General features: G+C 32.2%; 1 protein-coding gene across 1 annotated transcript in view; it reads left to right on the top strand.

The window, feature by feature from the left end:
* The window catches only part of LOC142332961 (uncharacterized), a 71,756-nt gene that overhangs the window by 52,152 nt on the left and 4,312 nt on the right, over window positions 1–15,292 (top strand). Inside the window, exons 3-4 of the mRNA XM_075379682.1 lie at window positions 13,085–13,251; window positions 14,604–14,739. Of these exons, the coding sequence (XP_075235797.1) occupies window positions 13,085–13,251; window positions 14,604–14,739 (303 nt within the window). The remainder of the gene's footprint in view (window positions 1–13,084; window positions 13,252–14,603; window positions 14,740–15,292) is intronic.

The following is a 15,292-nucleotide window of genomic DNA, read 5'->3' as shown; positions in this document are numbered from 1 at the left end:
TGCATGGAACGTAGTTAAGAATAACCTTAATGGAGACTTCAAAAATGGAAAAAATAAGAAAAATCATAAAAACAAGGAAAAATGTACGGATTTCATATATACGATTATATAAAAATTAAAAACGTGACAAATATGTAAATTGCTTTGTTTTTAATACAAAAATATTTAAAAAATTTAATTAACGGCTTATGTAACTTTTTTTTTTGAAGATTGTTTATTAGAATTATTTATTTTTAAGTCGTAATCTTATTTATTTTACTTAATTTAAATTAATTTTTTTTAATCCATCGTAGGCGATTTATTGTTAATAATTCATTTCATACGAGGGACGTTCAATAAGTCCTTAGAAAAAGATAGAAAAACACATTATTTTGTGTAGATTTTTTTAAATTTTGTTAAGAATATCCTTTTAGCTTTATACAACTTTTTATGCCGTCCAAAAAGTAGGTTTCGGAAGGTCCTCAAAACAAGCATCTGTTTGGGCGATGACTTCCTCCTCGTTCGATGTGAACCGTTGCCCGCCGAGCCATTTTTTCAAGTTTGGAAATAAAACAAAATCACTGGGGGCCAAATCCGGAATGAATACGAGGTGTGTGAGAAAAGTAATGAGACAGACTTTTTACTTGCCAAAGTTACTATTTTTTCAAACAATATTATCCCTTTTAAATTAGTTCCCTTGGGCAGCTATACACCGGCGGATTCGTTGTTCCCACTCCTGGTAGCAGCGCTGGAAGGCTTCAACTGGTTAGGGCTTTTAACCGGTCGGTCACAGTCTTTTGAATGTTCTCCAGAGTTCCAAAATGACGTCCTTTTAAGACACGTTTAAATTTCGGGAAAAGGAAAAACTTACAAGGACTCAACTCAAGTCAGGTGAATAAGGGGTTGAGGAACCGTATGAATGCGTTTTGAGATCAAAAATCCCTGATGGAAATGGCCGTGTGACACGGGAAATTGTCATGATTAAGCATACACTTGTCTGCAACGTCTGGTCTCACGCGAATCCCTTTTTTCCTGAGCCTTTCAAGGACACCCTTGTAAAACACTTGGTTAACAGTTTGTCCTTTCTTTTTTTCCTGTTTATCCTCCGGTAACTACCGTTTAGATAATACTTCAGAGGATGAATGAGAATGATATGTATGAGTGTGAATGAAGTGTAGTCTTGTACATTCTCAGTTCAACCGTACCTGAGATGTGTGGTTAATTGAAACCCGACCGCCAAAGAATACCGGTATCCACGATCTAGTATTCAAATCCGTGTAAAAATATCTGGCTTTACTAGGACTTGAACGCTGGAACTCTCGACTTCCAAATCAGCTGATTTGGGAAGACGCGTTCACCACTAGACCAACCCGATGGGTTGACAGTTTGTCCTGGAGGAAAAACTTCTTTACGGACGATAGCCCCTACTGTCAAAAAGCAAATCGGCACGGTTTTGATCTTTGATTTGCTCATTCGACATTTTTTCGGTAGAGGAGATGACGGAGTATGCCACTCTTCGCTTTGCTTCAGGATGGTACTCAAATATCCAGGATTCATCACCTGTGGTCACACGATTGAAGAATTCTTGGTCGTTGTCAATCCTCAGAAAGGGCAGATACAGCTCAGAACAAATATTTCCCCTAAAAAATCAATAATACGGCATACAATGCTGAACTGTAAAGACATAATTGTAGTATCTGTCGATTTTAAAAAAGCATTTAATTCAAGTTAACGAAATTAGCTCACCCGATACGTGAAACTCTTATAAACGCAAAATTAGAAGTTAAATTCACGGAAGAAAATTCTAAACAATTGAAATAAAAACAGGCGTTACGCAGGGCGTATCACAATTTCTCTTTAATTATGTGTTGGAAAAATGTAGTAAGAATTTGGAATGAGAAACTAAAAAATACAAAATTTTACCGATAAAATCGAGAAGGAAGAATAAATCTACTGAAGTAAACGGCTTAGCATTTTCAGACCTACAAAAGCGATTCCGAAAATCTAACAAAGGCGGTAACACCATTTTTTAGAAGAAATAGCTAGTAAAAGAGGTTTAAGAAATTTTTTAGAAAAAATTATATTCATATCCAGAATTAACAGCGTACCAAGATTTTTGTTAACAAATATCGGCCGCATAGAACAACAAATTCTTTATTGTTATAGGCGTTTTATCAACAACTTGAACATTTTCAAATAGATCCGGACTAACGGGCGATTAGAAATTAAAAATAATTCAAAAATTTGACTAATTTATATCCTTGAATCGTATGAATCCGTACCTTTTTTGAGTTTTTAATTATATCTAATAGGAACAGAGTTATGGGAGTTAATTTATTGCGCGCCCTCGAGTTAGCTCGATTTTGGTGCTTATTGTAAATTTCGCTAGCGTCTTTAATTTTGCTCAAAGAAGAAAGTACTCGTACGGTTTTTTATACAAAATTTCCTCAGCTATCTATTGGTACTTTTTATTGTTACAAGCGATTAAAAATAAAGCCATTATTGGCTTAATAAATTCCTTAATTTGTTAATAAATTAAATAGCTAATAGCTCATGTCCGCTAGAGCACACTTTTATTTTACATGGTTTCCATTCCACTAATCTATTGGCTGAACTAAATTTTTTGAGATTAAAATTTCTATCGACTCGGCTAATTCATTTATATAGGTTCTTAACGAAAAAAAATTAAAAATTCTTTGTCAATTTTGTTTTAAATAAAAATAAACTTTCTTAATGATACTCAGTCGATGAAACTTATAAAAGTAAGCTAACTTAGAATTAAATTTTCTATAAAATCTGTTTACCGGCAATTTTAACGAACTCTGTCAAACCTAAAAAAAAAGTGTTTTACAATAATTATGTATGTTACAATAACTTTCTCATAAGTTACTAAAGAACAAGTGCGGGACCTATTTTTATTCAATTTTGGGAGACAAAAATTATTTGAAATCATCGAATTTACCCTTTCCAAGAATTTTGGTACTTTTTATTTTGCTAACGAAAATCACGGCGAAATTGTTGGCAAGCTATAACCCGAAAACGAACAGTTTTATTTCTTTGACTTGTAGAACGTGTCCTGAAATTCTTTCTATATCCTCATGAGTCATCATTAAAATAACAAGAGGTGGATCTGCCGACGTGCATCGAATCAAGGAAGCTACACTATATAACCGAAGACTTCCTGAATATTGTACCGTTTAATTAATAACTCGTTAATTAAACGGTAAATATTCATAATACATTTATACGTGTTACATCTTAATTGAAATAAAATCTTCTATTTTTTGTTTTTTTTTTTAATCGGTTTTCATTCCCTTACGAGTGTAAGAAAAACTACTTTGTTTTTTAATATTTCAAAAATACATCGACGCCAGGTTTCAAATTTTCATTTTTTCCAATCTGGGCGTAGTTACCATGCCATCCGATCAATTTATGATTTAAAAAATTTCTTAAAGGTACTTTTCCTAATAGTTCTTTGATAATAATTTTTTCAAATTGCAATTTTCTAACTACTCCGTAAAATGGGAAGAGAATTAGTGATGACTGAAATCAGTGAGAGCTTTTCCTATTTACTGGAGTATATATATTATAGAAAAGTAATGAAAAAATAAATAATATATATATATATATATAAATAGAATGTCCCATACTTCAAATACCTAGGCAAGATCCTCGAATCTACAAGGGAACAGCAAAGAATATTCGCCTACAAAAAACTCGAGAGCTTAAAGGAAAACCTGTAACACCTACAACGAAATTTGCTTGTTCGTACACACAAAAATCAGGCACTACAACATTGTAATCAAACCTGAACCTCTGTACGCCAGCAAAACCCTCACATTCCACGGAAAAGACGACCTAAAAGACGACCTAGAAAACATCTTCGATGAAGAACGAAAAATTACGAAAAAGATTCTCGGCCCGGAAAGAACAGAAGACAGCTACAAAACGAAATCGCAGAAAACAACCGAAAAATTATCTAATCTTGCCTCAGAGATCCGAACAAGAAAATTACAGTTTTGAGACGCATCCACGGACTCTCGACAACAAGGCTCACCCGCAAAATTCTGACCTACACAGAACGACTGAAAATCATCCCCTGGATCCATCAAGCAAAAAATCTGATGTGGATACCACATAACTTTCTTGTACGCCTATTAAACTACACATATACACATCTTTTGGTCACTTCATGTAAACTTATTTCATTTGAAAGTGAGATACGATCCTCCAATTCTTTATTATAAAGTGGACAGTTACAAGATTGCTGGAATATTAGTTTTTATTAACATAAAATATTTATAGGATTATTAATCTTACATGAAATATTAGGACACAGTAAAAGTCCCTTTATTACTCGTATTACTAGATCAGTATTATTCGTATCTTCGTGAATTCCTGATTAACAAAAGTTTCAGATTTCTCGTGTGTCGTATTAATAAATGTTAATAATAATTAAACTATTCCGTTTAGTGAATTCCTGTGTAACGGTTAAAAATGTTAAAATATTTAGTTTTTATTATTGGATATTTGGTGAATAATCAACAATCATGCAGGAACAAGAAAGAAAACGTGAAGAAGTATATCTCAAAAAACGACAAGAAGGTGAATATGAAGAGGAAACGTGTTAAGAACAAAAGAAGAATAACAAAAAATTAAGAGATGATAATTATAAAGCTGAAGAAAATACTAAAATCAAAGAAAAAAATAAAAAGATTTAGAGAAAATGATAAATATAAAGAGAAAGAAAACGTTAAGACCACGGAAATAATAAAAAGATTAAGAGAGGATGATGAATATAAAGACCGTAAATTTGAAAACTAGAGAACGAGTACACAAAATAGATCAGAAGAATTATGTCAAACCAAAGATCGATTAAATGATCAACTCCGACTCAGGGAAAAATCGTCCGACAATATCAGAGGAGTAATGAACTAAAAACATAAGAATTTTCTGCAATTTATTAAAGATCGGGCATGTACACCTTTGCGTATATGGTGTTTTTGTGAGGGTCTATTTTACTGTCACTCTATAGTTAACTTTAATGTAGATAAAATTAAACAGAAATTCTAGAATAATTAAACAGAAATTAAACTAGAAAATCCAAAAATAATACCATTCGAAATTATAATTTTCAATTAATACAGGGTATCATAAAAGAATGGTGCGGTTTCAGTAATTCATAGGAAGATTGTAGGAAAATTTCTAGATGTTATATTGGTATCCCTGAAAGCCTCCGACCCAAAAGTTTGTTGATCAGCAGTGGTACCGCATCATCAATTCTTGTATTCTTGTTGCGGTGAGATGAGCGAGTTACAATGTTCTCGGATAAAGACAAAGCAAAGTGTGTTTTATTGATGGCCGAATTAAAATCCGTAATTTTAGTTCAACGTGCGTTTCGACGTAAATTCGGAAGCGATCCGCCACACAAAAATAACATAAAACGTCGGTTCAAACGATTCGAAGAAACCGGATCGGTTAAGAAACAGAAATCAACCGGCAGACCGAGTGTGCCGGACGAAACGGTTGAACTAATTAGACGATCGACGATTAGAAGTCCTGGGAAGTTCATCTCCAGTCGAAGCGTCGAATTAGGTATTCCAAAATCAACGGTTCACAAAGTTTTACGTAAAAAACTGAAATTACACGCTTATAAAATCCAGATACCGCAGGAATTGAAACCCGATGATGGTGTAAAACGTTACGATTTCGCCGTTGAAATGTCGGACAGAATAAGTGAAAACGAATCGTTTTTAGACGATATCATTTTTACAGACGAAGCTACATTCCACGTGAATGGATGTGTTAACAGACACAATTCACGAATATGGGGCTGTGAAAACCCACCGCGATTATCGAGAAACAACGCGATTCGCCTAAGTTAATGTTTGGTGTGGTGCGATGAAAAATCGTGTAATAGGGTTAACATTAGAAGAATTATGTCAAACCAAAGATCGATTAAATGATCAACTCCGACTCAGGGAAAAATCGTCCGACAATATCAGAGGAGTAATGAATTAAAAACATAAGAATTTTCTGCAATTTATTAAAGATCGGGCATGTACACCTTTGCGTATATGGTGTTCTTGTAAGGGTCTATTTTACTGTCACTCTATAGTTAACTTTAATATAGATAAAATTAAACAGAAATTCTAGAATAATTAAACAGAAATTAAACTAGAAAATCCAAAAATAATACCATTCGAAATTATAATTTTCAATTAATACAGGGTATCATAAAAGAATGGTGCGGTTTCAGTAATTCATAGGAAGATTGTAGGAAAATTTCTAGATGTTATATTGGTATCCCTGAAAGCCTCCGACCCAAAAGTTTGTTGATCAGCAGTTGTAACCGCATCATCAATTCTTGTATTCTTGTTGCGGTGAGATGAGCGAGTTACAATGTTCTCGGATAAAGACAAAGCAAAGTGTGTTTTATTGATGGCCGAATTAAAATCCGTAATTTTAGTACAACGTGCGTTTCGACGTAAATTCGGAAGAGATCCGCCACACAAAAATAACATAAAACGTCGGTTCAAACGATTCGAAGAAACCGGATCGGTTAAGAAACAGAAATCAACCGGCAGACCGAGTGTGCCGGACGAAACGGTTGAACTAATTAGACGATTAGAAGTCCTGGGAAGTTCATCTCCAGTCGAAGCGTCGAATTAGGTATTCCAAAATCAACGGTTCACAAAGTTTTACGTAAAAAACTGAAATTACACGCTTATAAAATCCAGATACTGCAGGAATTGAAACCCGATGATGGTGTAAAACGTTACGAATTCGCCGTTGAAATTTCGGACAGAATAAGTGAAAACGAATCGTTTTTAGACGATATAATTTTGACAGACGAAGCTACATTCCACGCGAATGGATAAATTAACAGGCACAATTCACGAATATGGGGCACTGAAAACCCACCGCGATTATCGAGAAACAACGCGATTCGCCTAAGTTAATGTTTGGTGTGGTGCGATGAAAAATCGTGTAATAGGGCCTTTCTTCTTTGCTGAAAAAACAATCAATGAAGTCGTGTATCTTGAAATGTTAACCGATTATTGCTTTCCTCAGCCGGATGAACTCGAAAACATTCATCGACTTCATTTCCAACAAGATCGTGCTCCCCCGCGCTTCAACGCATTTTACGACAAATTTGGAGATCGATGGATAGGCCGGCAAGGACCCGTACTTTGGCCTCCAAGGAGTCTCCAGACCTGACACCTTGCGATTTTTTCTTGCGGGGGTACATCAAAAGCGTTGTTTATACGCAAAAAATTCGCGACCTAAACCGCTTAAAAACAGGATTAATGAAGCGATGACAACCGTTAACGAAGAAATGTTAACTAATGTTTGGAGAGAAGTCGAGTATCGTTTGGACATTTGTCGAGCGACTAAGGGCGCACATAATGAAATTTATTATAAATTATGTAAAAAATTCTTTGAGACGACAAATTTGAAAAATAAAAAACAAACTAAGTAATTCTGTTTTAATTTGAACCAGGTTCAAAACCGCACCATTCTTTTATGATAACTCTGCATAATAATGCCTATTAAATTTCATACACACATTTTAACAAGCCCATACAATTTTATTTCACTAATAACTTCTGATTTTTTTTTTATTGTTATTGTTAAATAATTATTTACTGTAAATAATATTTTACAATTACGGGTTAATTATTAATAAATCAATATATTTAAATTAAAAAAATACATAAAAAAAGATAAATTAAAAAAAGAAATTAAATAAAATAAAAGTTAAAAAATAGATTAAAAAAAGGAGATGAAGTCTAATTCGAACCAATGTATCTTCCCTTGTAAGATCCAAATATTTAATTAATTAAAATTTTATTTGGGTATAACTCTGGAACATGAAAATAGGTACCACTTATGATATATCATTGAATAGCTATCAATGAAGGCAGTAAAGAAAAAGTCCAAAATTCAAATTATTGGGGATTTTGGGCTTTTTGGACACTTTTGGTTCTGTCGATTGCAATCAAAAATGAAGTTCCACAACTAGACTGTTCTAAATCCAAAATTTCAACAACCTATACGGCTAATCGAATTTGAGTTATGCAAGATGCGTACAGACGTCACGTCGAAACTAATCAAAATGGATTCAGGATGATCATATTAGATTTCCGTTGAAATCTGAAAACCGAAATTTTTCGCGATCGCAATACTTCCTTTACTTCGTACAACGAAGTAAAAATACCTATAAAAAAGCTCATATAAATTCCTCGGAAATTTTAAACAAAATTGAACAGAAAAAAAATTGGGAAACGGAAAGTACATTCAGAAAATAAAGTTCCACAGAGACCAGGAACCAAGCGGGCAGAAAAAAGAAAGACGTGGAAAAAATGAGAGCCGCATAAAAACCCAGAAAACTGAATAATTTTGTCCTTGCGTGATCCGACAGGGTCTAATCGAAAATCATAATAAAATAAAAAGTTAAAAAAAAATTATTTTTGTTTAAATATATAAACAACGAACAAAAAAATAATAAATTTGTATAAATTAAAAGATTACAATTTGATTTCACGAATAGAATTTCAAAAGAATAAGAAACATTACCACACTCGTACGTAATAAAAAAAAATCTTTTAAATTATAAAATTAATTGATCAAATTCACGCAATATTATTATTATTAATTCTATAAAGCCCATTCCACGGTTGGCAACACTGCATTATTATAAAATTTTAACACGTACCGTGCAAAACAATAACCGAGTGAGTTTATAATCTCAAAATACGTACTAATTACCTCATTTTGACAGAACCACGGGAATTAGGTTTCCTTTTATTAAACCACAAAAATATAAAAGTAATAATAAAAATAATAATAATAGTAGTATGGGAGATTTTTAATTTATATAGTCGGCATTAACTAAGCTTTCATGCGATAAAACAAACAATCTACGTGTAAAATACTATACCGTTTTATGTTTTTGTAATAAATTTTTAAATAATAATAATAATAACAGAATTTGTACAAGGAGAAAGAAAAAAAATTATCAAACGTATTTTCTTGCATAACTAACACGAAACAAAACAATGCAATTGTTAAAATAATACTTAATATCGGCAAGCTTATTAAAATATCGTAAAAGAAACTGTTACAACAAAAAGTCATCTATCTCATTAACAATTTTCTCATTACCGCTTCGTATTTAATTCTTTTTATAAACCCACGTACATACTTATTAAAAGAGAATGAAGAAAACCGATTATAAATCACAATGTGTGAACGGAAATACAATGACCGTATAATAATAATAATAATTTACAGAAGATAATAAACAATATATTTTACTTATTACATTCATAATAAAAAGAGGTTATGTCCGCTGCTGCTTACAAAAACGTTACGTTAATATACGAGCACATTAATAGATCTCTTTGTCTCTTTCTATACAATACTCTTTTATAAAATTTAATTAACTATATAAAATATAAATAAAAAATATTAACGAATCACGATGAAAAATTTTATATTTAAATTACTCATCGACGTATTTTTCTGATAAAATATTATCTAACAATAAAAAGATTAAAAGCAAAATTTCACTATCGAAAATTTTGTTAAACGTAGAATATCTAATTGAAAAATAAAAAAGAAGCGACTTTTTCCCTCATTTTATTTTATTAATTCGACCTTTTTACGTAACAATACTAATATTTTATGACATATAGATTAGCCGATCGTCTAGCGTAGACTCTCGGGAACCTTGTCAACCCAGTTTTCCTGGGCGTACAATGAAGTGTCATCAGCGTCCATACACGATATCTATCGTAAGCGATTAAAAATTAACTTAAAAATTAGACCGATATAAAACTCCTATTCCGTATGCTAAATGCAATATTGAAAATCTAATTTAAAACAACTAATCTGAATGAAAAACATCTCTCCGATAAAAGAGCGTGGTGTGTTGGTTTGTTTGCTTGCTGCATGTGTTCACATTTTTATTTTAATAAAGCGCTACCATCTAGCGGAAAAAATTGAACTAACAACTGCATAATAAATTGTATTTTTTTAGCCGGAACAAGCATTTAAGCGTTACTCAGTTCCGGGGGTGCCTTCTTCTCAAACAATCTCGGCGGAACACAAAGTCTCGCCCAGGTAGCCGGGACAAGGTCTTGCAGTACATACCGTGCCTCTAATGAGAGGGCCCCAAAGGGATCCTCTCCAATAAAACCTGCGCTGACATCCTCCGCTTGGTGAAAGGAGCTGTGTCGCCAGGTGAAGTCGGGGTCCTCTCCCCGCGTAAGGGTCAGGGTGAGGACATCCACATCCGGGTGCAGGCCGATAGTGGTGCTGCTGAATGGATAAGCAAGCATATTTCTGTGAAGGTCAAGGGCATCGCATGAAAATAAACAAGAACAAAACGAAAGTAATGAAATGTAGTAGAAATAACAAAGATGGACCGCTGAATGTGAAAATAGGAGGAGAAAAGATTATGTAGGTAGAAGAATTTTGTTATTTCGGAAGTAGAATTACTAAAGATGGACGAAGCAGGAGCGATATAAAATTACGAATAGCACAGGTGAAACAAACCTTCAGTCAGAAATATAATTTGTTTACATCAAAAATTAATTTAAACGTCAGAAAAATATTGTAGAAAGTATATGTTTGGAGTGTCGCTTTATACGGAAGCGAAATTGGATGATCAGAGTACCTGAGAAGAAAAGATTAGAAGCTTTTGAAATGCAGTGCTATAGCAGAATGTTAAAAATCAGATGCGTGGATAAAGCGACAAATGAAGAGGTGTTGCAGCAAATAGATGAAGAAAGAAGCGTTTGGAAAAATATAGTTAACAGACTTATAGGCCACATACTAAGGCATCCTGGAATAGTCGCTTTAATATTGGAAGGACAGGTAGAAGGAAAAAATTGTGTAGGCAGGCCACGTTTGGAATATGTAAAACAAATTGTTAGGGATGTAGGATGTAGAGGGTATACTGAAATGAAACGACTAGCACTAGATAGGAAATCTTGGAGAGCTGCATCAAACCAATCAAATCGCTGAAGACAAAAAAAGGTGATTACAGCCCAACACCAAACACACAAGTATATACGAACATTAACATCAGGAAAATTTCCATCCTCTTTTTTGGGTTCCTTGTCAAAACATCAACATCCGATGAAAACCACATATGCTCAAATTACACAGATTACAAATTAAAAAAAAAGAAAAATAGATTATACTTTTTTCCATTGTTATGAGTCCATATTATCTTACATAAGTGAAGATTCCTTGATTTGGTAGTAGCTTAGAGATCTCTTCAATTCCTCTTACTTTATGATTATTAACAAGCGATAAGTATAAACATATTTCCTTTCTGTAAAATAAAATTTTAAAGAATTACGTAACAAAATAATCAAAATGAAACAATAACAAAATAGATAATTTTTAATATTATAATATAGTTAGTAATAGATATTCTTCGCAATTGAAATACATTAACAACCGATCAACTATCTCTCCTCACCAATATTTGGATCCAATTTAATCGGTTATTATAAAATCGTTATGTTTCAAATTCTGCGGAAATAAATAAAACTGATAAAACGGATTCCACTAATAATATCAAGTAAATATTTTATGAATATTTCATAATGAAAAAATTAATTAATTTCACCTATCGGGTTGAGATAAGGTTTCATTTTGTGTTGAGATCAGCTATCTCTCCATTTCTGTTCACCATAATTTATATATTTATCTTTCAATTTCAAGCCAAATTGACTCCTATAGTGATCATCCATAGATTATGTTGTTAATATAAATGCTAACCAAAAAAATTAAGTATGCTAATCAAATTATATTTTACACATTACAGTTTTTACAGATCTTGATGTTTCATGAAACCCACCTTTGATTAAAAAACATATTTTTCCAAATAAAAGATTCAAGAAGGACATATGTATGATGGTCGTCTATCTTTTGTTTGATATCACCAAATTGAACAGACCCATTTGAAAAACTTTTTAATGTAAGGTATCGGATTAATTGGCCAAGGGGACAGGAGATAAGGAACCGGTTTTTTATCTCAAATTTTATTCAAATAGTAGATAATTTTTTCACCTAACTTAGTGCTTCTAAGTAGCTAAGATTCCTGATTGTATTCATTCTTACTCAAATCCCCATAAAGAAATGGAAGGGAAAAACCCCTTTTTTCATTTTTGCCATTTCTGGACAAAGTTACATTCTTGTGATAATTGGAATTATATAATTAGGTTGTCACTTTGGTTATGCATTTGGGCAATTTCATCCAGGATCAAACGATATAGGCCTATTTTTTTTTCAGTTATCTTTTTATATGAACTCAACTAGATTAACCGAATTTTATAAAATTACAATGGTATCTGAATACAGGTCACTGACGCCATTTAAATCTAGTTACAATTTTTAAATGGGTCGCAATGATGTCACAAAATTTTACTCAAATAGTAGAATAGTTTTTCTACATAATTCAATACAATATCAGAAGGTTTATATACATTTAGTTCAGTGAGCAAATAGGATTCCATTAGCAAAAATACTGCGGGCATAGACCGCAATAGCCACACTTTTATAACTTTCCCAGCTTCTCTGCCAAAGTCATCAATTATACACTGTATTTTCTAAGAATGGACTAATATATCTTTTTGTTACAACTATTGCTAAAAATTTTTTTCCTAACAAATGAATTTTTGCCCCGATGAACATAAATGTACGTAATGATTTTTTTTTTAATTCATTATTTTATCAGTCAGGCATAACAGTTTGTAATTTACTCGTATATTGCAGAAAAGTAACTTGCAACTTGATAAAATAGAAAAAAGATAAAGAATTATTGTACTTATATACTTTAGCTACCCTCTTTAAAATTAATTACGACAAAATTACAACTTAGTCAATAGAAACTGATTTTTTTATTTCTAAAGAACTTTACAAAGTGGTCTTTGCATTAATCATTGTAAAAAAAAATTGATCGCACCCTACCTTAAGAAAAATAAAAACCTACCTACCTAATATATAATTTTTTTTTGTCTTATACATGAAAACCTTTTCTCCTCATATAAAAAAAAATTTAATAGCTTTTTAATTTATTTTCTAGCACTTTTATTAGTAAGTGCTGCGCAACGCAGGCCACCAAACTACAGTCTCGATGAGATGCCAAGAACTTCTTTTAGCTGTCGAGATAAAATAGTCGGTGGTTATTATGCAGATCCAGAAACGGATTGTCAAATGTTTCATGTTTGTGTAAGAGTCGCAGGACTTGGGGTAAGTAAAAACAATAATTACAATAGATTTAATTCATAGATAAAACCGTGCCGTTTATATCTTTTAATTGATAATTACTTCTTTCTTACCAAATATAATCTCCATATTTCTACATTTTCTTACGGTTATTGTTCCTTATTTAAATATAACTGAATTAAAAATTTGAAAGTTTTAAAATCGACTCAAAAAATACCTGATAAACTTCAATAAACACATATGGATTATTTTTAAAAAATGTCACTGTTAAATATATTAGTAACAACAGGAAGCTTATAATAATCCATTGCAACACCGTATCTTTGATGTGTCACAGTTTATTATCCACTGTAGCACTCCAGTCACCTTGCCACCTTCTTCTAAGAGTATGTTTAATAGAATTTAGAAAAATCAGTAGTAGGAACAACAGTGGTGAAAGATGGTTGGCTACATACATCTTTAGCAGCAGAATCCGCATGTTCATTACCAGCAAAAACTTACTTTTGTATTGTGATTATTCAACTCGGCGATTATATTATCATTTTATCTTATTATAATGATGCAAAAAGAAAGTTTTGAAACAAGCTTACGGAGATGATGCTCTGGGTTGTACATAATGCTGTGAATGATTTTCCCAATTTAAAAGTGGTCGTGTCAGTTGAAGATGACCCTCTACCAAGAAGGCCTTCAACTTCAACTGATAATACACATGTTCAGAAAATCAACTATCTGGTGTGTGCAAATCACTGATTGACTGTCAGAGAACTTGCAGAAGAGATTAGCATCTCGATTGGATAATGCCATGCCATTTTGACTGAAAAATTGAACACGCATCAAGTCGTAGCTAAGTTTGTTCTCGGTTTTATGACCGAACAGCAGAAAGAACATCGTGTGGACAATTACCAGCAACTCCTTCAACAAGTCGATGACGATGAAACATTCATGCAAAGGATCGGAATGGAAAACGAGAAAGTTCAATCATCAAAAACTTGCATGTTGTACTCAAACAACAATTACACAGATACTAATGAAATATCAACAATCCAAGAACATGTGGTTACAGAGGAAGTTACGTGAAACACAATTCTGCCAACTGCACGTCACTAAATATCTTTCATGGCACGTAATTAAAAATGCTCTGTTATTTTTTTAACAGACCTCACATTTAGAAAGCAATTATTTTTTCCTAACTTCAACTATATGGTTGATTAGATAATTTAAAAGTATTATTTAATTATTCTTAATTAAATACAATAAATAAATAAGCTAAGCGTTATATTTTGAGAAATAATTGAACAAGATAATCATTTATTAATAAATTTAAGGACGGAATAAGTTAAAAAAATTATTAATTATATTTATCTAATATGTTTCAGGTACAAGACTTCAGGTTTTTATGTCCAAATGACACAAGTTTTGATCAAGAAAATCAAATCTGTGATGACTGGTATAATATTGATTGCGAAGCTTCAACGTTATACTACAGTGATAATTTTGATCTTTACAGATTAGGTAATATATTTAACATAATTTACATTAATTTTACTAATTTATATTGCATAAGAAAGTAAGTCTGATTGTACACAAGAAAATGGGAAATTTGCAAAAGTATTAATTATCTTCTAGTATTCTTTATGCAAGTAGTTCAGTATATTCTTCCTGGTAGTTGTTGAATTATGAATTTTAATCATTTTATGACTGCTGTTAATGGTTCTGCAAATGAAATAGATTTTTTATCAACAGTGCAGTAAGTATTATTGACACTCCACACTTTTGTGATTTTATCATGAAATGAGATTGAATTTGAATGGTTACGAGAGATGCCTTTGTAAAAAATGAACCTGTTTATATAAAAAATATGGTGTAAGTTGAGACTTTGTGATTTATTTGTTAGTTTACATCAAGGTTAGATTAATGGAGGGTTTACGGAAGATTCTTTTTTTTTCTTTTTCCTGGGCGCACAACAAGGTGCCATTATCAGCGCCCAGACACAAATTTATTAAAGTAAATGATTAAATATTAATAATTAAAATTTACCTTAAAAATTAAAAGGATGAGAAATGCC

The sequence above is a fragment of the Lycorma delicatula genome, chromosome 12 (assembly GCF_047948215.1).
Source record: "Lycorma delicatula isolate Av1 chromosome 12, ASM4794821v1, whole genome shotgun sequence".
Classification (NCBI taxonomy): Eukaryota; Metazoa; Arthropoda; class Insecta; order Hemiptera; family Fulgoridae; genus Lycorma; species Lycorma delicatula.
This window is presented reverse-complemented; position numbering and strand designations above follow the sequence as displayed.